This window comes from Ornithorhynchus anatinus, chromosome 4 (genome assembly GCF_004115215.2).
Source record: "Ornithorhynchus anatinus isolate Pmale09 chromosome 4, mOrnAna1.pri.v4, whole genome shotgun sequence".
In the NCBI taxonomy this organism is placed as follows: domain Eukaryota; kingdom Metazoa; phylum Chordata; class Mammalia; order Monotremata; family Ornithorhynchidae; genus Ornithorhynchus; species Ornithorhynchus anatinus.
Window position 1 is genome coordinate 62,761,799 of NC_041731.1, and position 19,110 is coordinate 62,780,908.

General features: G+C 45.6%; 1 protein-coding gene across 3 annotated transcripts in view; it reads left to right on the forward strand.

The window, feature by feature from the left end:
* The window catches only part of SPAG1 (sperm associated antigen 1), a 74,443-nt gene that overhangs the window by 38,608 nt on the left and 16,725 nt on the right, over positions 1-19,110 (forward strand). For 2 of the 3 annotated variants that reach the window (XM_029063433.1, XM_029063434.2), the window contains exons 11-14: positions 876-1,172; positions 3,826-3,925; positions 14,837-14,989; positions 18,336-18,511. In XM_029063433.1, the coding sequence (XP_028919266.1) occupies positions 876-1,172; positions 3,826-3,925; positions 14,837-14,989; positions 18,336-18,511 (726 nt within the window). The remainder of the gene's footprint in view (positions 1-875; positions 1,173-3,825; positions 3,926-14,836; positions 14,990-18,335; positions 18,512-19,110) is intronic. The other variant, XM_039911820.1, reaches the window with a different exon arrangement.

A 19,110-nucleotide genomic window follows, 5' to 3' on the forward strand; every position in this document is an offset into this window, starting at 1 on the left:
GGGATGGAGGAATGAATGAATGAATGGAGGAGGAATGGGGAAATGAATGACTGAATGAAGGAATGGGGAAATGAATGAATGAAGGAATGGGGAAAATGAAGGAATGGAGGAATGAATGAGTGAAGGAATGAATGAATGGAGGAAATGAAGGGATGGAGGAATGAATGAAGGAATGGGGGAATGAATGGAGGAATGAATGAAGGATTGGAGGAATGAATGAAGGAATGGGGGAATGAATGAATGGAGGATTGGGGGAATGAATGAATGAAGGAATGGGGGAATGAAGGAATGGAGGAATAAATGGATAGAGGAATGGGGGAATGAATGAAGAAATGGAGGAATGAATGAATGGAGGAATGGGGGAATGAATGAATGGAGGAATGAATGAATGGAGGGAGGAATGAATGAATGAAGGAATGGAAGAATGAATGAATGGAGGAATGAATGAAGGATTGGAGGAATGAGTGAATGAAGGAATGGATGAATGAATGAAGGAATGGAGGAATGAATGAATGGAGGAATGAAGGAAGGAAGGAATGGAGGACTGGATGAATGAATGAATGGTGGAATGGATGAATGGAGGAATGAAGGAATGGTGGGGGGGGGGGAGGAGGGGGCAGGTCCTTCAGCAGGTGAAGCCGCGGGTTAAGGCCCGCCCCGTCTGAGGAGGGTGAGAAGAGGGGCGGCCCACGTTCGCGCGTCTCCCGCGGCGTCGGGGACAAGGCGACGGGCCGCACCGAGGCTTTCCCGCTGGGAGCGGCGGGCGGGGAGGGGGGGGGGCTTCCCCGGCCGGCCGGCCGACCGCCCCCTCCCCCCCCCCGCGTCCGGGGCGGCGGTGGTGCCTCCCGCTGACGTCACCGCGCGGCGGCCCGTAGCGGGTCGCCCTTCGTCCCCCGCAGGCGGGGCGCGGGGGCGCGAGGCGCGGGCCGGACCATCGCCGCGCGGACGGCGGGGGGGCATGGGAAGCGCCCACAGGAAGGCCGGCCGGCCGGCGGCCCGCCAGGGCCAGCAGGGCCACCAGGGCGACCCGGGCGGCCATGGCGACCAGGGCGGCGGGGAGGCGCGGCCCGCGGCCGGCCCGAGGAGCCAGGGCAACCACCTGTTCCGGAGCGGACAGTTCGGGGCCGCCGCGCTGATTTACGGCCGGGACATCGAGCGGGCCGAGGCCGCCGGTGAGTCTCTCCTCTCCTCTCCTCCTCCTCGTCTTTCGTCCTCCCTCCCTCCCCCCCCCCGTGACGTCATCACGCTGACGGCGTCTGTTGCTAAGCGCTGGGGCCAAGGGGGGGGGGGGCAAGGCGCGCAGCCTGCAGCCACCTGGGCAGCCTCCTCTGCATCATATGGCATTTGTTCATAATCATAATGTTGGTATTTGTTAAGCGCTTCCTCTGTGCCGAGCACTCTTCTAAGCGCTGGGGGAGATACAGGGTCATTAGGTTGTCCCACGTTGTTTAGGAATAATAATAATAATAATATTAAGGTGGGTATTTGTTAAGCGCTTACTCTGTGCAGAGCACTGTTGTAAGCGCCGGGGGAGGCACAGGGTCATCAGGTGGCCCCACATGAGGCTCACAGGCTTCATCCCCATTTTCCAGATGAGAAAACTGAGACCCAGAGAAAGAAGGGCAGTGGCTTGCCCAAAGCACTGTGAGCTGAGCGCAGGACAGGGACTGTGCCCAACCTGATCTCCTGGTACCCACCCCAGGGCTTAGTACAGAGCCTGACACACAGTAAGCACATAATACCGCAATTATTATTTTTATTAGTACTAAGCACTTACTACTACTACTAATGATGGTATTTGTTAAGCGTTTACTATGTGCCAAACACTGTTCTAGACGCTGGAGACGCTACCGGGTAATCGGGCTATAACACATGGAGCTCACAGTCTTCATCCCCCTTTTACAGATGAGGTAACCGAGGCATAGAGAAGCCAAATGGCCGGCACAAGTGGCGGAGGCGAGATTAGAACCCACGACCTCCGGCTCCCAAGCCCGGGCTCTTTCCACTAAGCAAGTATGGCGCTTTCCCAAGCGCTTAGTACAGTGCTCTGCAGACAGTAAGCGTCCATTGAACGAAGAGCCCGAGCTCGGGAGTCAGAGGTCGTGGGTTCTAATTCCGCCTCAGCCACTTGACTTCTCTATGCCTTGGCCCCCTCATCTGTACAAGGGGGATGACGACTGCGACCCCCACGTGCGACAGCCTGATTACCTTGTATCTACCCCAGCGCTTAGAACAGTGCTTGGCACAAAGTAAACACTTCACAAATACCATCATCATTAGTAGTAGTAGTAATTAATAGTAATACTTGTATTATGTGCTTACTATGTGTCAGGCACTGTACTGAGCACTGGGGTGGGTACAAGGAAATCAGATTGGACACAGTCCCTGCTCAGCACGGGGCTCACAGCCTTTATCCCCATTTTACAGATGAGGGAACTGAGGCACGGAGAAGTCAAGTGACTTGTTCAAGGTCATACTGCAGGCGTGTGGCAGAGCTGGGATTAAAACCCCTGACCTTCCGCCTCCCAGGCCGGGACTCTGTCCACTACGCTCTGCTGCTTCCCATCGTTATTATTACCACCAGACAGTGGTGTCTGAGCTCGTTGTGGACAGGGAATGCATTTATTGTTGTATTCTAAGCGCTTAGTACAGTGTTTTACACACCGTAAACAGCGTGGCATAGTGAGTAGAGCACGGGCCTGAGAGTCGGAGGGTCATGGGTTCTAATCCCAGCTCTGCCACCTGTCTGCTCTGTAACATGGGGCGAGTCACTTGACTTCTCTGGGCCTCAGTTCCCTCATCTGTGCGATGGGGATTGAGACTGTGAGCACCATGAGGAGCAGGGACTGTGTCCAGCCCGACTTAGAACAGTGCTTGGCCCAATATAAGCCCTTAACAATTTCTATTATTATTGTTATTCAGTCGTAGTTATTGAGCACTTACCATGTGCAGAGCACTGAACTAAGCATTTAGGCGCTCAGTAGATATGATTTAATGAATTATACTCTCCTAAGCGCTTAGCAGAGTGCTCTGCATGCAGTAAGTGCTCAATAAATAAGATTGAATGAATAAACGAGCACTTACTGGGTGGAGAGCACTGTAGAGAAGCAGCGTGGCTCCGCGGAAAGAGCCCGGGCTTGGGAGTCAGAGGTCATGGGTTCGAGTCCCGGCTCTGCCACTCGTCAGCTGTGTGACTGAGGGCAAGTCACTTCACTTCTCTGGGCCTCAGTGACCTCATCTGCCAAATGGGGATGAAGACTGTGAGCCTCACGTGGGACAGCCCGATGACCCTATATCTGCCCCAGCGCTTAGAACAGTGCTCTGCACAGAGTAAGCGCTTAACAAATACCAACATTATTATTATTACTAAACGCCTGGGGAGAAGGTAGGGCAGCAGAGTTGGTTAGTCACGGTCCCTGCCCACAACGCGTTTACAACCCTTTTGAATGACAGGAACTGCCCATGTGATGAGTCAGGTCTCAGCATCCTTTCATTTATTCATGCAGTCGTATTGAGGGCTGACTGTGTGCAAAGCACTGTGCTAAGCACTTGGGAGAGTTCAGTAGAACAGCAAACAGACACATTCCTGCCCGTAATCAGGGGCAAAGGAGAGAATGGTCTTGAAACAGCTCAGTGGGAACCAAGGCGGGGTGGAATCTATTGGCATTGGACCATCGGTTCGTTTGTGGGCGCAGCAGATGAACCCAAGCGCGGGGAAGCGGGCGTCGTTGATAAAGTGCAATCCCGCAGCAGAAGCTGCGTTTTGTGCAGTCTCACGTGAAATGGGGACCGATGCATTTGAACTGGAATTGCATGTCATTTTAGGAACGGAGAGTGCGGACGAACTAAGCATTTTATACTCAAATAGAGCGGCATGTTACCTCAAGGAGGGCAACTGCAGTGGCTGCATTCAAGATTGTAACAGGTAAAGTGCGCCCTTTCCTGTTTGGGGAGACATTTGTTAGTATCGATTTGACCTTTTGGGTTCATCTGAAACTTTTAATCCCAGCTTTCTGCCTAAAAGTGTCTGGTTCTTCTAACGCTCTTCCCATTTAAACGTGATAAATTGTGTGTAGGCCCTTGCAAGTTATTTTATTCCCGAGGGAGGTGATTAAAAAAAGCCGTATTCATAATAATTCTGGAGAAGAGGGGATATCTGCTTGAATAACAAGTACTGGGCTTCGTCTGCTTCATGACTCCTGAAATAATTTACTTCTGTAGGATGATCGATGTATTTCTTCTTTTCTCACTGAAAAGGGTAATTTTGCCTGATTTCCCGTGGAAGAAAGCCAAATGCAAAATAGTTTGCAAAGTTTTATAGAAAAATATGTACCCGTATGGAATGTATATGGGCAAAACTCTGTCATGTTAAAATTAATCACAGTGTACATCAACATACGACACACAACAATCATAACATACTATAAACTTAAATTTATAGTAATTTGAGTTATTGCACACCTACCCTGGTTGTTGGCCCCTCAACTTGTTTTTTCCATGTTCCGAAAGAAAAATGGAATATTTGTTTATTTTTTCCTCTTCCTCCCCTCGGTGGACCATGTAAACAGTTCAACACTTGTTTGAGAACCTTTTAGTACTTTGTGGGTCCATGAGGTATGAGGTATAATCAATCGACTGTTTTTATCTTCCCAGAAGTAGAGTTAATAATAATAATAATGATAATAATAGTGTTTATTAAGCGCTTACTATGTGCCAAGCAGTGTTCTAAATGCTGCATGTCTAGGATGGATTATGACTTTCCTTATTTTTTGTTTTTACTCTCGCAATGTTTGATGAGTGAGTCTTGACTGTGTAGTTGGTCTTAGGAACTATAAAATCCGAGCTGCTCGTGGTTTCCTTCCCTGAGACATTTATCATTTGCTCACTGTGTCCCTCCGAAAATTTCTCAGCAAGCCCGGTGGGAATGCAGTTTGGGATATTCCCTGGATGGGGGATGAGCTTCCAAGGGGAATTATCCTGGGAAAGGTGATCTTTAGTAAGAGTGTTCTGGCATGGGAGCTGGTTGAGTGAAGGAATTCCTTCGGTGGTGTTATGACTCAGAGTCCAGGGTGTGGACAGGAGAGCTAACCTGGTTGTGGAATTAGGTAGACCTGCTAATGAGTGTTTGAGGCAAACCACCACAGTGCTTTTTTTTTTTTCCAAGCGTGTGTGTGTGTGTGTGTGTGTGAGAGAGAGAATCAGAGGGAGTAAATGCATTTTGTGGGGGAATGATACGTAAATGAAAAGTACTGGACATTTTGCAACATTGTACTGGTCTTCGAGCTGACAGTTTTTCCTCTTGGTTTGGAATTGCATAAGGCTACCCTTGTCCTGCCCTAGGGGTGCTTTGTTCCCTTCGCGGGCGCCACCCCAACATTTTATTTTCAGAGTTTGCTAGAATGGATCTATTTAAAAGTGAACTCCTGTTCCTCCTCCTTTGCATCCTTCTGCTCATCTCTTTTCATCCCCCTCTCCTCATCTGCACCCAAAAATTGTGCTTTCCTCCTTCTAAACGGGGAGCGGAAGAACTGTTTTCGGTTTAGGTATTTTGGGCAGAAGTATGGTGTCAAGAGCTGAGCGTATCAATCAGTGGTATTTGAGTGCTTACTGTGTACAAGCTCATACCAGGCGCTTAGGAGAGTACGATACAGCAGAGTTGGTAGACACATTTCCTGCCCATAATGAGCTAACAGTCTAGAGGACTTTACAGTTTATAAACCCAGTGAGTGTTTCTGTGTGTGAGTCTCCTTTCGCTGGCTCCTCTCCCTCTTACCCCCTAATTGGGGGGGGGGGGGTGTCCCTCAAGGTTGAGTTCTGGGGCCCCTTCTATTCTCCATCTTCACCCACTCCCTTGGAGAACTCAGTCACTCCCATGGCTTCAACCGTTCATTCAGTTGTATTTATTGAGTGCTTACTGGGTGCAGAGCACTGTACTAGGCGCTCGGAAAGTACAATCCAGCAATAAAGAGAGACAACCTCTGCCCACACTTGGGCTTACGGTCTAGAGGGGCGGGGGGAGGCAGACACAATAATGTTGGTATTTGTTAAGCGCTTACTATGTGCAGAGCACTGTTCTAAGCGCTGGGGTAGATACAGGGTCATCAGGTTGTCCCACGTGAGGCTCACCGTTAATCCCCATTTTCTAGATGAGGTAACTGAGGCACAGAGAAGTGAAGTGACTTGCCCAGAGTCACACAGCTGGCAAGTGGCAGAGATGGGAGTCGAACCCATGACCTCTGACTCCGAAGCCCAGGCTCTTTCCACTGAGCCATGCTGCTTCCCATCAAAACAAGGAGACAGGCATCGATATAAATAAATAGGATTATATATATATCTACTTTATATATACAAGTGCTGTGGGGCAGGGAGAGGGGGCTAGAGCAAAGGGAGAGGGTGAGGGCGACGCAGAGGGGAAGGGAAGCTGAGGAGAAGGGGGGCTTAATCTGGGAAGGCCTCTTGGAGGAGGGGAGCCTTCAGTAGGGCTTTGAAGGGGAGAAATGTGATTGGCAGATGTGAGGAGGGAGGGCATTCCAGGTCAGGACGTGGGCAAGGGGTCGACGACGGGACAGGAGAGAGCGAGGCACAGTGAGCAGGTTAGCACCAGAGGAGCGGAGTGTGCGGGCTGGGATGTAGAAGGAGGGAGGTGAGGTAGGAGGGGGCGAGGTGATGGAGAGCTTTGAAGCCAAGAGTGAGGAGTTTTTGTTTGATATGGAGGTTGATAGGCAACTCTGGAGATTTTTGAAGAGGGGGGTGACATGCCCAGAACGTTTTTGTCCAAAGACGATCCGGGCAGCAGAGTGAAGTATGGACGGGAGTGGGGAGAGACGGGAGGCCGGGAGGTCAGCAAGGAGGCTGATGCAGAAATTCAGTCGGGCTAAGATGAGTGATTGTACTAATGTGGTAGTGGTTTGGATGGAGAGGAAAGGGCAGATCTTGGCGATGTTGTGAAGGTGAGACCCTCAGGCTTTGATCTTTACCATCTCTATGCGGATGATACCCAAATCTACATCTCTAGTCCTTATCTCCCTCCATTCCCCTCCCTGGCATTTCCCCCTGCCTTCAAGACAACTCTACTTGGGTGTCTTCCCGTCACCTCAAGCTTAAGAGAACATATTTCTGAAACAGAACTCCTTATCTTCCTACCCAAACCCTGTCCTCCCCCTGACTTTCCCTTAACCGTAGATGGCATCATCATCCTTCCCGTCTCACAAGCCCGTAACCTTGGCATTGTCCTTGACTCACTTTGATTCTTGATTCTATTTATTTGCCTTGATTCTATTTATTTGCTATTGTTTTAATGAGATGTTCACCCCCTTGATCCTATTTATTGCCATGGTTCTTGTCTGTCCGTCTCCCCCGATTAGTTTGTTAGCCCGTCAAAGGGCAGGGACTGTCTCTATCTGTTACCGATTTGTACATTCCAAGCACTTAGTACAGTGCTCTGCACATAGTAAGCGCTCAATAAATACTATTGAATGAATGAATGAACTCACCTCTCATTCTACCCTCATATTCAATCCATCACTAAATCCCGTTGGTCCCTCCTTCCACATCGCTAAAATCTGCCCTTTCCTCTTCATCCATTCTGCTAAATTGCATTTAAATGTTTTTAGATTGAAATATAAAAGTAACATTCTTTCAAACTTGTGATACAAGTTCAGTGGCTCGCTCAAATCTAATGAGCAGCGTAGACGCCAAACTGTACTAAATTCAGCCTGACGGCGCGGTAACCATGGTAACATCCTGAGGGCGATTTCAGCCCTTGGACTCTCATTCTGTGACAGGTATCGAGACTTTTAGGTGACTTTATGATGACTTCCATTCATTCAATAGTATTTATTGAGCGCTTACTATGTGCAGAACACTGTACTAAGCGCTTGGAATGGACCAATCGGTAACAGATAGAGACAGTCCCTGTCCTTTGACGGGCTTACAGTCTAATCGGGGGAGACAGACAGACAAGAATAATGACTTAGTTGGCTGGGTCAGAAATGGAAGGTCCTTGTTAGACTTCTACCCCATCACTAGGGTCGTGCACTGCATCCCGTTCTGTTCAACCTATTCTATACACGCGTGTTCAAGGATGTATAAAAAGAATGCGGAAGCTGGTGTCAAAACATGATCATCTTTCTGAACCACGCGGGCAGGGATCACGTCAGTCAATCCGTCAGTCGTATTTATGAGCGCTTACTGGGTACAGAGCATTGTGCTAAGCGCTCGGAAGCGACGATATAGCAGTAACCCTAACCCTGCCCACAACGAGCTTACAGTCCGGAGTGGAGACAGATGTTAATATAAATAAATAGATATGAACAGGAGTGCCGTGGGGCTGGGAGGGGAGCTGAATAAAGGGAGCAAGTCGGGGCAATGCAGAAGGGAGTGGGAGAAGAGGAAATGAGGGCTTAGTCATGGCTACCTACTTTGTTCTGTTGCCCTCTCCCAAGTGTGTAGTACAGCTTTCTGCTCGTGGTAAGCACTCAGTAAATGCCACTGATTGATCACTTGGCCCCCGCATCCCCCTTCGCGGGTAGCCCATCAGCTGGGGGAGAGGTAGCGATTACTACATATAGGTGCTGATCATGGTCTGCCCCGTTACCCTACAATTTAAGGGTAGGGTCCCCTTCAAGAGCCAGGCGTACTGGCATGGGCGGCCTTGAGACACTCATTTTAACACAGAAACCATCCTCACGTTGCCCCAACTGCCCTCATCCTGCATCTCAGAAGGTGGCTACCAACCATGTTAACTCTAACAGAGTTATAACAGCACTTGGGAGTACTCTTAGTACAGTGCTCTGCCCACAGTAAGCTCTCAAAAATATGATCGGTTGATCGATTTCAGTGCCTCTAAGAGGAATCTTGTTTTTTTGATTGGGAGAGGTCATTTAGCAGGGAGTGAATATGGGGAGGAAAAGCGGGGTTGCTTTTCAGAGGCAATTTGGGGAAACAAGTAAAGTGGAGACTATGACGTCTTCTCAGAGGAGAGGTGCGCACTTCTACCGGGGAAGATTTCTGGTGTGTGTATTCACTCATCCAATCTTATTTATTGAGCGCTTATTTATTGAGTCTGCAGAGTGTTGTACTAAGCAATTGGGAAAGTACAGTGGATGAGTATACAGTGAGTGTATTTGCACGCATATGTATGTGTACACATATGCACCTGTTCCCTCATTGAAGGTTGCCCTGCTGCTGGGTGTCACATGACAAGGGGAGGGGGACTCTCCACTGCCCCTTTTATTCCCCCACAGAGCTGGATTAATATGGGGACTGGCTTAAATTGAGGACCTGGGTTTAACCTGTCCCTCCCTGATTACTGTATTAGCCTCCTTGCTGACCTCCCTGCCTCCTGTCTCTCCCCACACCAGGCTATATTTCACTCTGCTGCCTCAATCATTTTCGTACAGAAACGTTCAGGCCGCACTTTCCCCACTCCTCAAGAACCTCCAGAGGTTGCCCATTCACCTCTGTATCAAACAGAAGTTCCTCACCATTGGCTTTAAAGCACTCAATCACCTCTCCTCCTTCCTACCTCACCTCACTGTTTTCCTACAACCCAGCCCTAATGCCAGCCGTGTTACTGTACCTTGATCCCGTCTATATCGCCACCGAGCTCTTTCCTGGAATGCCCTCCTTCGTCATATCTGACAGACCATTACTCTTCCCTCCTTCAAAGCCTTAGTAAAGGCACACACAGAAAATACAAATACATCTCCTCCAAGAGGCCTTCCCTGACTAAGCCCTCCTTTCCTCTTCTCTCACTCCCTTCTGAATCACCTTGACTTCCTCCCTTTATTCATCCCTCCCCAGTTGCACAGGACTTACGTACACACCTGTAATTTTTTTTATTAATGTCTCTCTCCCTCTGTAGACTGTAAACTCATTGTGGGCAGGGAATGTGTTTATCTTGTACCCTTCCAAGTGCTTAGTACAGTGCTCTGCACACAGTAAGTGCTCAATAAGAACTCTTGGCTGATTTTTCCCTCCTTTCTCCCCTTTTCCTCCCCAACCTTCCCCCACCAAATTATGCCCTCTTTCCATCTTAGTAACCTAGTTAGCTGCCTGAGGCAGTGTGAAGATGGTCAGAGAAGCGGTGTGGCCTAGTGTATAGAGCCCGGGCCTGGGAGTCAGAAGGAACTGATTTCTAATGCCGGCTCTGCTACTTGTGTACTTTGTGATACAGGGCAAGTGACTTCACTTCTCTGTACCTCAGTTCCCTCTTCTGTAAAATGGGAATTAAGAATCTGAGCCCTGTGTGGGATGAGGACTCTGTCCAACGTGATAGTCTTATATTTACCCCAGCGCTGGGAACAGTGCCTGGCACATAGTAAGCACTTAAATACCACAATTATTATTATTATTTTTTGTTAAAGTAAGGGCCTCAAGGCAGCCTGGCTCTCAAAGGGAACGCTGCCCTTAAATTGTAGGGAATGAGGCCTGCAAGTCCCCAGGAGAAGCAGTGTGGCCTAGTGGAAAGAGCACAGGTGTGGGAGTGAAGCAGTCAGTCCTATTTATTGAGCAGTTACAGTGTGCAGTACTAAATGCTGGGCGAGCACAGTCTAAGAGAGTTGGAAGACATGTTCCCTGTCCACAATGATTTCCAGTCTAGAGGGAGATACAGACATTAAATACACTACATAGATGTAAAGAAGTGTACAGAAGGTCCCCCACTTGTCTGTTGTGTGACTTTAGGCACACAGCAGTTCACTTCCCTGTGCCTCAGTTCCCTCATCTGTAAAATGAGGATTGAGACTATGAGCCCCATGTGGGATGGGGGACTGTGTTCAACCTGATTTGCTTGTACTCACCCCAGTGCTTAGAACAGTGCCTGACACAAAGTAAGCGCTTAACAAGTACCATAATTATTATTAAGTGCTGTGGGGCTGAGGGAGGAGTAAATAAGGGGTGCAAAAGGTGACACAGAAGAGAGTCAGTGGGAAAGTGGAAGAGAAGAAGAATGGAGTCAAAGGACATGGGTTCTAATCCCGATTCTGCCACTTGTCTGCTGTCTGACCTCGGGCAAGTCACTTAGCTTCTCTGGGCCTCAATTTCCTCCTCTGAAAAATGGGGATTAAATCCTACTCCCTCCTACATAGACTGTGAGCCTTATGTGGGACCTCGACTGTGTCCAACCACATTAGCTTGTATCCACCCCATTGCTGAGTACAGTGCATGCACATAGTAAGTGCTTAACAAACACCTAAATGAAATAATTCCTTTAAAATTCTTAGCCACTTTCCAGTTCTTTTCAGTTTTCTCCCTGCCTATGAAGGGAAGGGGAAGGCAGCGGTGAACACAGATAGATGCTAATCAAGGCGGCAGCCCCTAGCCTTTTTATGAGCACCTTCAGGAGGAATCCTGTTGGATTGGTGGGGAGGAGGTAGTAAATAGAGTAAATAGAGTCTCCTGTATTGATGAGCTATTTATGCTCTATTTATGACCAGAGGTGACTCATGCTTATAGACTTCTATATGTGTGCAGTGGATTTACCTGCTGGTAGTTGTCACTTGAAAGAGCGCCAGCCCCTTCCTTCCCCACCTCTCCCTTCCTCCCCCATCTCCCCCTGGCTCTGCTGTAAGAGAAGCAAAGCCACATGGCAAAACATCATCAAAAAAGGAAACTCCACTTGCTTCTAGACTGTGAGCCCTTTGTGGGCAGGGATTGTCTCTATTAGTTGCTGGAATTGTACTTAACAAGCACTTACTACTGTGCCCTGCACACAGTCAGCTCTCAATAAATACGATTGAATGAATGAATCTGTGTGGTGTAGTGGTTAGAGCACTGGCCTGGAAGTCAGAAGGATCTGGATTCTAATCCTGGCTCTACTTCTTGGCTGCTGTGTCATTTTGGGCAAGTCACTTGACTTTTCTGTGCCTCAGTTACCTCATCTGTAAAATGGGGATAGAGACTGTGAGCCCCACATGGGACAGGGACTGTGTCCAACCTTGTATCCACCCCAGGGCTTAGTGCAGTGCCTGGCACATAGTAATCACTTAATAAAAGCCATTATTATTATTATTATGACTTCTGCTCACCCTGCCTCCCTCCCCACAGGTGAAGGTTGTCCCGTCTCAGCTGACTGGGCACATTCGGCAAAACGGGGCCGCTCAAAGTCCCTGTCCACTCTGGACCTTTCTTCTCTGTCCACTCTGGCTGGTGGTTCTGGAATGATGTCAAAGCTCTGCGCAACCCGGGACATCATTTGGGTCTTGGATCATGTGAGGGGCCCCTAGACAGTCTAACCCTGGGCCAGGTTTGCAGGAAATTTGGCCCTGGTTGCAGATTGTGTTAGAGGTCATTCTTCTGTTGTTACCGTCTCCTTAGTTTTCCTCGTTGTCTACATTGAATGGATCCATCCCTACTCTCGAGGGAGGATTAAATTCTCCTCTCTCCAACTTAAAACTCTGAGCCTCAGGTAGGACAGGAACTCTGTCCAACCCGATAAACTTGTATCTTCCTCAGCACTTAGAAGAGTGAGAAGCAGTGTGACCTAGTGGATAGATCCTGGGAGTCAGAAGGACCTGGGTTCTAATCCCGGCTCTGCCACTTGTCTACTGTGTGACCTTGAGCAAGCCACTTCACTTCTCTATGTCTTAGTTACCTCATCTGGAAAGTGGGGATTAAGGCTGTGAGCCCCATAAGGGATAGGGACTGTGTCTGATTGGGTTAGATCTACCCCAGCACTTATTACAGTGCCTGGCACATAGTAATAATAATAATAATGGCATTTGTTTAGCGCTTACTGTGTGCAAAGCACTGTAAGCGCTTAAATACCATTAAAAAAAGTGCTTGACACATAGTAAGTGCTTACCAAATGCCAAAATAACTGTGGAAATGTGGTTTGTTACATATGTCCTCTTCTGGATTATGTAAAATACCCTTGGTTCGGTTTTAGTTTGCATTATTCTTCCCATCGCACTATTTGTCAAATGGATTTTGTAAAAAAAAAAACCCTTGGTTCGGTTTTAGTTTGCATTATTCTTCGCATCGCACTATTTGCCAAACGTGCTTCTTAGCTGTTATATATATTCTGTAATTTATGAGAACCCACAAAGTGTTGATAAATTGCCTTCCCCCCACCCCCCCTCGCAGGGAGCTCTTTGATTCAACATCATTCTTATCAAGCTAGGCCTGATTATTTTTTTTTCCTAGCAGCATCCCCTACTCTTAGAGGGTAGTGAAATAGTCCAAGCAAATTCTATGTTAGTCAACCAAAAAGAAAACAAAAATCACCATTTTAACAAGGGCAGAATACTCTGTGATATTTGGACCCTTTCAGAGGTTAAAAATGCCCCTTAAGAATATTCAGCTTAGATGAAAAGTATAAAAATTGAAAGTTCAGAATCAAATTGTTTTCTCATTACATGTTGATTTAAGAAGGTGATGTTAAACCATAGTCGGTTTACATATAAACCTAGGTATAGTTGGATTACATAATGTGGATTTTGTTTTGTTTTGTTGTCTGGCTCCCCCTTCAAGACTGTGAGCCCGTTGTTGGGTAGGGATTGTCTCTATCTGTTGCCAAATTGTACTTTCCAAGCGCTTAGTACAGTGCTGTGCACACCGTAAGCGCTCAATATGATTGAATGAATGAATGAAAATCCGAAAGAAGGTGGAAGTGCATTTTAACATGACGTTTCCAAGATAAATGATTTAAAAATAAACAACAGTGTATGACTTAACTGTACTTATGAAGCTCTAATCCCATTGTGGGTTCATGCTGTTGTTAATGTCACTCTTACTTTACTTTCATGTCGACTGTGGGCAAGTCACTTAACTTCTCTGTGCCTCAGTTACCTCATCTGTATAATGGGGGGGAAGACTGTGAGCCTCCTGTGGGACAACCTGATTACCCTGTATCTACCCCAGTGCTTAGAACAGTGCTCTGCACATAGTAAGTGCTTAACAAATACCAACATCATCATTATTATTATTATTCCACCAAATACCTAGAATGACACTGCACTTATTTGAATACACCTTGAAGAGCATTGCATTCTATGGCAGACAGATACTGCCATATTGTAAAATTATTATTGATGATTATGTAATAAGCTCTGAATGTATATCCCCATTGGGAAATCCAGAGATTTAGTTGTTGTGCAAATCTTCCTCCCGCTCAAATAATGGGGTTGCAAAGAAAAGGGCGGTGAGACACCCATATTCTGCCCTAGAAAAGATGTCTAATCCATCAGCTTCCTCCCACCTGAGAGTCATAAATGGGCTTACTGGGAGCTCTTTTTAATAACTGTGGTATTCATTAAGTGCTTACTATGTGCCAAGTGCTGGAGTAGATACACAGTAATCAGGTTGGACACAGTCCTTGTCCCACATGGGGCTCACAGTCTTAATCTCCATTTTCCAGATGAGGTAACTGAGGCTTAGAGAAGTGACTTACCCAAGATCACACAGCAAGCAGAGCCAAGATTACAATTCACCCTCTAGACTGTAAACTCGCCCACTAGACAATAAGCTCATTGTGGGCAGGGAATGCGTCTGTGTATTGTACTTTCCCAAGTTCTTAGTAGAGTACCCTGCCCACAGTAAGTGCTCACTAAATATATTTGAATGAATAAATCCGCATCCTCTGACTCCTGGGCCCACCAACTCAGGAAACAGTTGCAGAGAAGGGGGTGCTTCGATCCTGGTTTCCGACCCCAAATAATCGGACCAGGGGATTTCCCTGAACCCAAAATATGCCATCTGAGCATCTCCTTGAATAAATATGAAGGCTCAGCTCTACTGAATGTGGGGAATAAGAGTTCCCGCGATAAATCTGCACTATAACCAATGTTTACTATATTTCGATTTAAATGATAGGTAATCCTTTTATTTTCTCTAGGGCCCTGGAGCTTCATCCGTTTTCTGTGAAACCCCTTCTTCGACGAGCAGTGGCGTATGAATCTACAGAGCAGTTTCGGCAGGCATATGTGGATTATAAAACACTGTTGCAGCTAGACAGTGGAATACAGGCGGCAAATGATGGTGTTAACAGGTGAACTGATTAAGCGTGTTAATATAAGGGGCTGGCCACAGAGACGTTGAGCTGAATTTAATGTATTTTGTATTTATAGTTGGATTTATTGAGCACCCACTGAGTGTGGTGCACTGTGCTGAGCACTTGTGAAGTACAAAAGGAGCAAGTGAAACATTCCCTGCCCACAGGGAGCTTACAAGTGTCCTATCGCTTCTCAGACTTGATGACCCAGGAATATAGATGCCTCTAGAGTTTAGTGGTTCTGTTCTAATTCATATGCAGGCTCTTCACAGAAAGTGAGATAATGATAATAATTGTGGTCTTTAGGTGTCTACTGTGTGCTAAGCTCTGCAGCAGATAAAAGTTAGGCAGGTTGGATATAGGTCATGAGTTCGAATCCCGGCTCTGCCACTTGTCAGCTGTGTGACTGTGGGCAAGTCACTTAACTTCTCTGTGCCTCAGTTACCTCATCTGTAAAATGGGGGGGAAGACTGTGAGCCTCACGTGGGACAACCTGATTACCCTGTGTCTGCCCCAGCGCTTAGAACAGTGCTCGGCACATAGTAAACGCTTAACAAATACCAACATTATTATTATTATGGAGCTGAGAGTCTAAGGCAGAGGGAGAAAAGATATGTATTTTCCAGTTTCAGATGAGGAAACTGAAGCACAGTGAAGTGACTAATTTGTAATTAATATTCCTTAAGTTCCTTATGCACTAATCATTTTCTCCCATTTCTGCTTTTAAAATTTCCCATTAAATATTATCAACACCCTGTGATTGCCTGTTTGTAGCTTCTCCAGTGGCCCTTCTCGCCTGTCATTGTTTTTTTAAAGTAGAACACCAAGATTACCATTATATCAGTTCTTTAATGTTTTGGTATCTTTTAGAGCTCTTGTCTTGGAGAGTCATGCTATACCGTTAATAGACCTCACTAGTTTGTAAGCTAGTCGAGGGAATGGTAGTATTTTAAGATTTCTGTTACATGTTTTCAAGTGCCTAGTACAGTAATAATAATGTTGGTATTTGTTAAGTGCTTACTACGTGCAGAGCACTGTTCTAAGCGCTGGGGTAGATGCAGGGTAATCAGGTTGTCCCACATGAGGCACTCTGCCCAGTAGGTGCTCAATAAATGGAAGATTGGAGAGGAAAAGGACAAAAGTGTCATTCATTTCTAATTTCACTACCTCTTTGCCTGATTTTATTTGCCCTTGGATTTATTCTTTATGATGAGATGAATCATTAGAAACATCGACTCTTGAAATTTCTTTGGGAATCTGTAAATACTTGACGAGGGCTTCTTTTTTCATTTCCCTTTGGGGAATCAGTCTAGTTTTTCCTATCCATTTGAAAGGCTGAATGATCCTTGCTACTTTTTTCCTTTTTGTTGAAGACCACATGGGAAGTGTTTTGTACCAAAAAGATATTTTTATGTGAGTTTAAAAACATGATAGTGCCTCTCTTTTGTAAGCCTATAATTTTGATTTTCCTGCTTTTAAATCTTAGAGTATCGAACAGCTAGTAGTTTTAATTTTAACAACTGCTTACTTGGAATTTTTCATTCTTTAATCTTATGTATTCCTCTTCTCTCTAGGCTTTCCCTTATGCTTTTAGATTTCACTGTCCATAGCTATTTCCTTCCTGGCAACTCATCACTTTTTCAGCTGCTTCTTCCTTCTCTGCTGGTAACTCATTTTTTGCTTGCAAAGTCCTTGTTTTTCAAGCTCCTTTTCCTACTGCAAGTTTCAGCTACTATTAATAATCATTTGTTCTCAAGTCTGTTTGTTCTAAAGGGTATACAAGAGTTTGTCACAAATGATTTTGCATATTGTTAAAATCACAGATTACAGTACCGTGAGGAGGCAGGTGCATTCTGTATTTTCGCATTCAAAAAATAACCTCAACTGACACAGTTTGGAACTCAATTCAAATTTAAATAAAGCCCGCCAAGTAACGATTAATTACATAACATCAGTTCCAGGCAGCAAGTTATAATTCCAAATTCATTTTAGAAATGTATTTTCCAAAAAGGACCATTTTGTTTTTAATCCAAATGAAATCACTTAATGTTAAAAACACATCAGAAGAAAGTATTTCTTGTATGCATGCTTTTTGATCATCATTAGCAAACTTCAGTATTTTAGGCTAGTAATGGAATAATTCATTAGAAGAGATTCTTCTTTTGGCTACATGTTTCAATAAAGTATCTGGAGTTATTGTAGAAATTTAAAACTCCAAGATAAATATATTTTGATTTCATGACATCATTTTAATACATTTGTGTCCCTTTGAATAATTAGCACCATCAATAGAATATTTGAACCCATTCAACTTTGAGGTTATAGTATACAACTGGAGATACGGATTTAGTTAAGAAAAAACTTGGTTAGTGTTTCTCAGTTTTCATTTCCCCTAAAATTTAGTAACAGACATTTCATTTTATATTTTAAGAAGTAAAATCTAGCCCTTTGTCAGTAGTTATTTTCAGTTGTTAATGCAAACAACATATCTGGTTTTGTTTTTGTTTTTTTTAACAACTGAAAATTTTTCTTTTCGCAATGTCCCAGAAATGTGCTTTTATTTAGTTTGGCATATTTGAAATTTTAGGGTATGACTTCGTATTCCCACAAGAAATTTGAAGCAGTGTGAACTTGCTACATTGTTTAGTTCACAGTCATAGTTATCCTTTAGCATCGTAGTTGTTTAAGAACCTGGCAACTAGGAGACATTGCTTCATAGGATTTAGGAGTTGACCGGTGCCCTGTGGATGAAACACAGTTGTTTCTGACGACACAGGATTGTGATGTATCCTGACAGATGCATGTCGCGGACACACTGTTCTCTGGTTCCACGATAGCATTCTCTCCCAGTGGTGTAATGAATGAGTGGATGAATCAATCAGTGGTATTTAGTGAGCACTTACTGTGTGCGGAGCACTGTACTAAGGTCTCGGGAGAGTACACGACAACAGAGTTGGTAGACACGTTCCTTGCGCACAGTGAGTCTAGAGGGAGAGGAAGGTATTAATTAAATTACGGTTATGTACGTAAGTGTTGTGGGGGCTGAGGATGGGGTGCCTATCAATCGCCCAAACGTTATTAATCCAAATACATAGATGCAGACGCAGAGGGAGAGGGAGTCGGAGAAAAGAGGGCTTAAGCGGGGAAGACCTACTTGGCGGGTGGGGGGGTCGTGTCACGAAAGCATAGAAGGTGACAGAGGTGACTCTGGTTTGTGGAAGGACAGTGCATAGCGGCCCCCGAGTCTCATGCACCAGATGCAGTCTCGTTATAGATGTGATGTCAAATGATATGGGAAGGCAAATTGTGCGATAAATGGATTTTTGTTTTCCTTACCTTTTAGAATAACAAGAACTTTAATAGAGCTGGATGGACCAACTTGGCGAGAGAAACTCCCTGCTATTCCAGTGGTTCCCCTTGCCGCTCATTTGCCTAGTCTGGGTGGAAGGTGTTCTAATGCAGAGAATGTGCCGCACAAAGTCACACAACCCGGTAAACAGCAGCAAGCGAAGATCACAGGTTTGTCGTCAGGTTTCTGTAGTTGAATGATAAATGCCTCTTTAAGGCATTCTTAGAAATATCTTTGGCAGCATTTATAGTTTTGTGCCATTTTGAAAAAGGTTCAAGATTTGATCATGTTAAGCTATTTTTCCTCTAAATAGGGAAAATTGTGTTTAAGCATGTAGAATAGTTCTTTGAGGGCAAGGTTCGTACCTAATACCACCATTGTAATAATAATAATAACGATAATAATAATATATTTGTTAAGTGTTATTATGTGCCAAGCACTGTTCTAAGCGCTGGGGGGAGATACAAAGTTATTAGGTTGTTTCAGGTGGGGCTCACAGTCTTAATCCCCATTTTCCTGATGAGGTAGCTGAGACACAAGAGAAGTTAAGTGACTTGCCCAAAGTCACAGAGCCGACAAGTGGCAGAACCGGGATTAGAACCCACAACCTCTGACTCCCAAGCCCGGGCTCTTTCCACTAAGCCACGCTGCTTCCCTACTTGTATTTTCTCAAGCGCTTAGTACGGCACACGCAGTAAATGCTCAATAAATGCCATCGATGGATATCGTTACATAGCAATATACTGTGAGATCTGAATAGATCAACTTG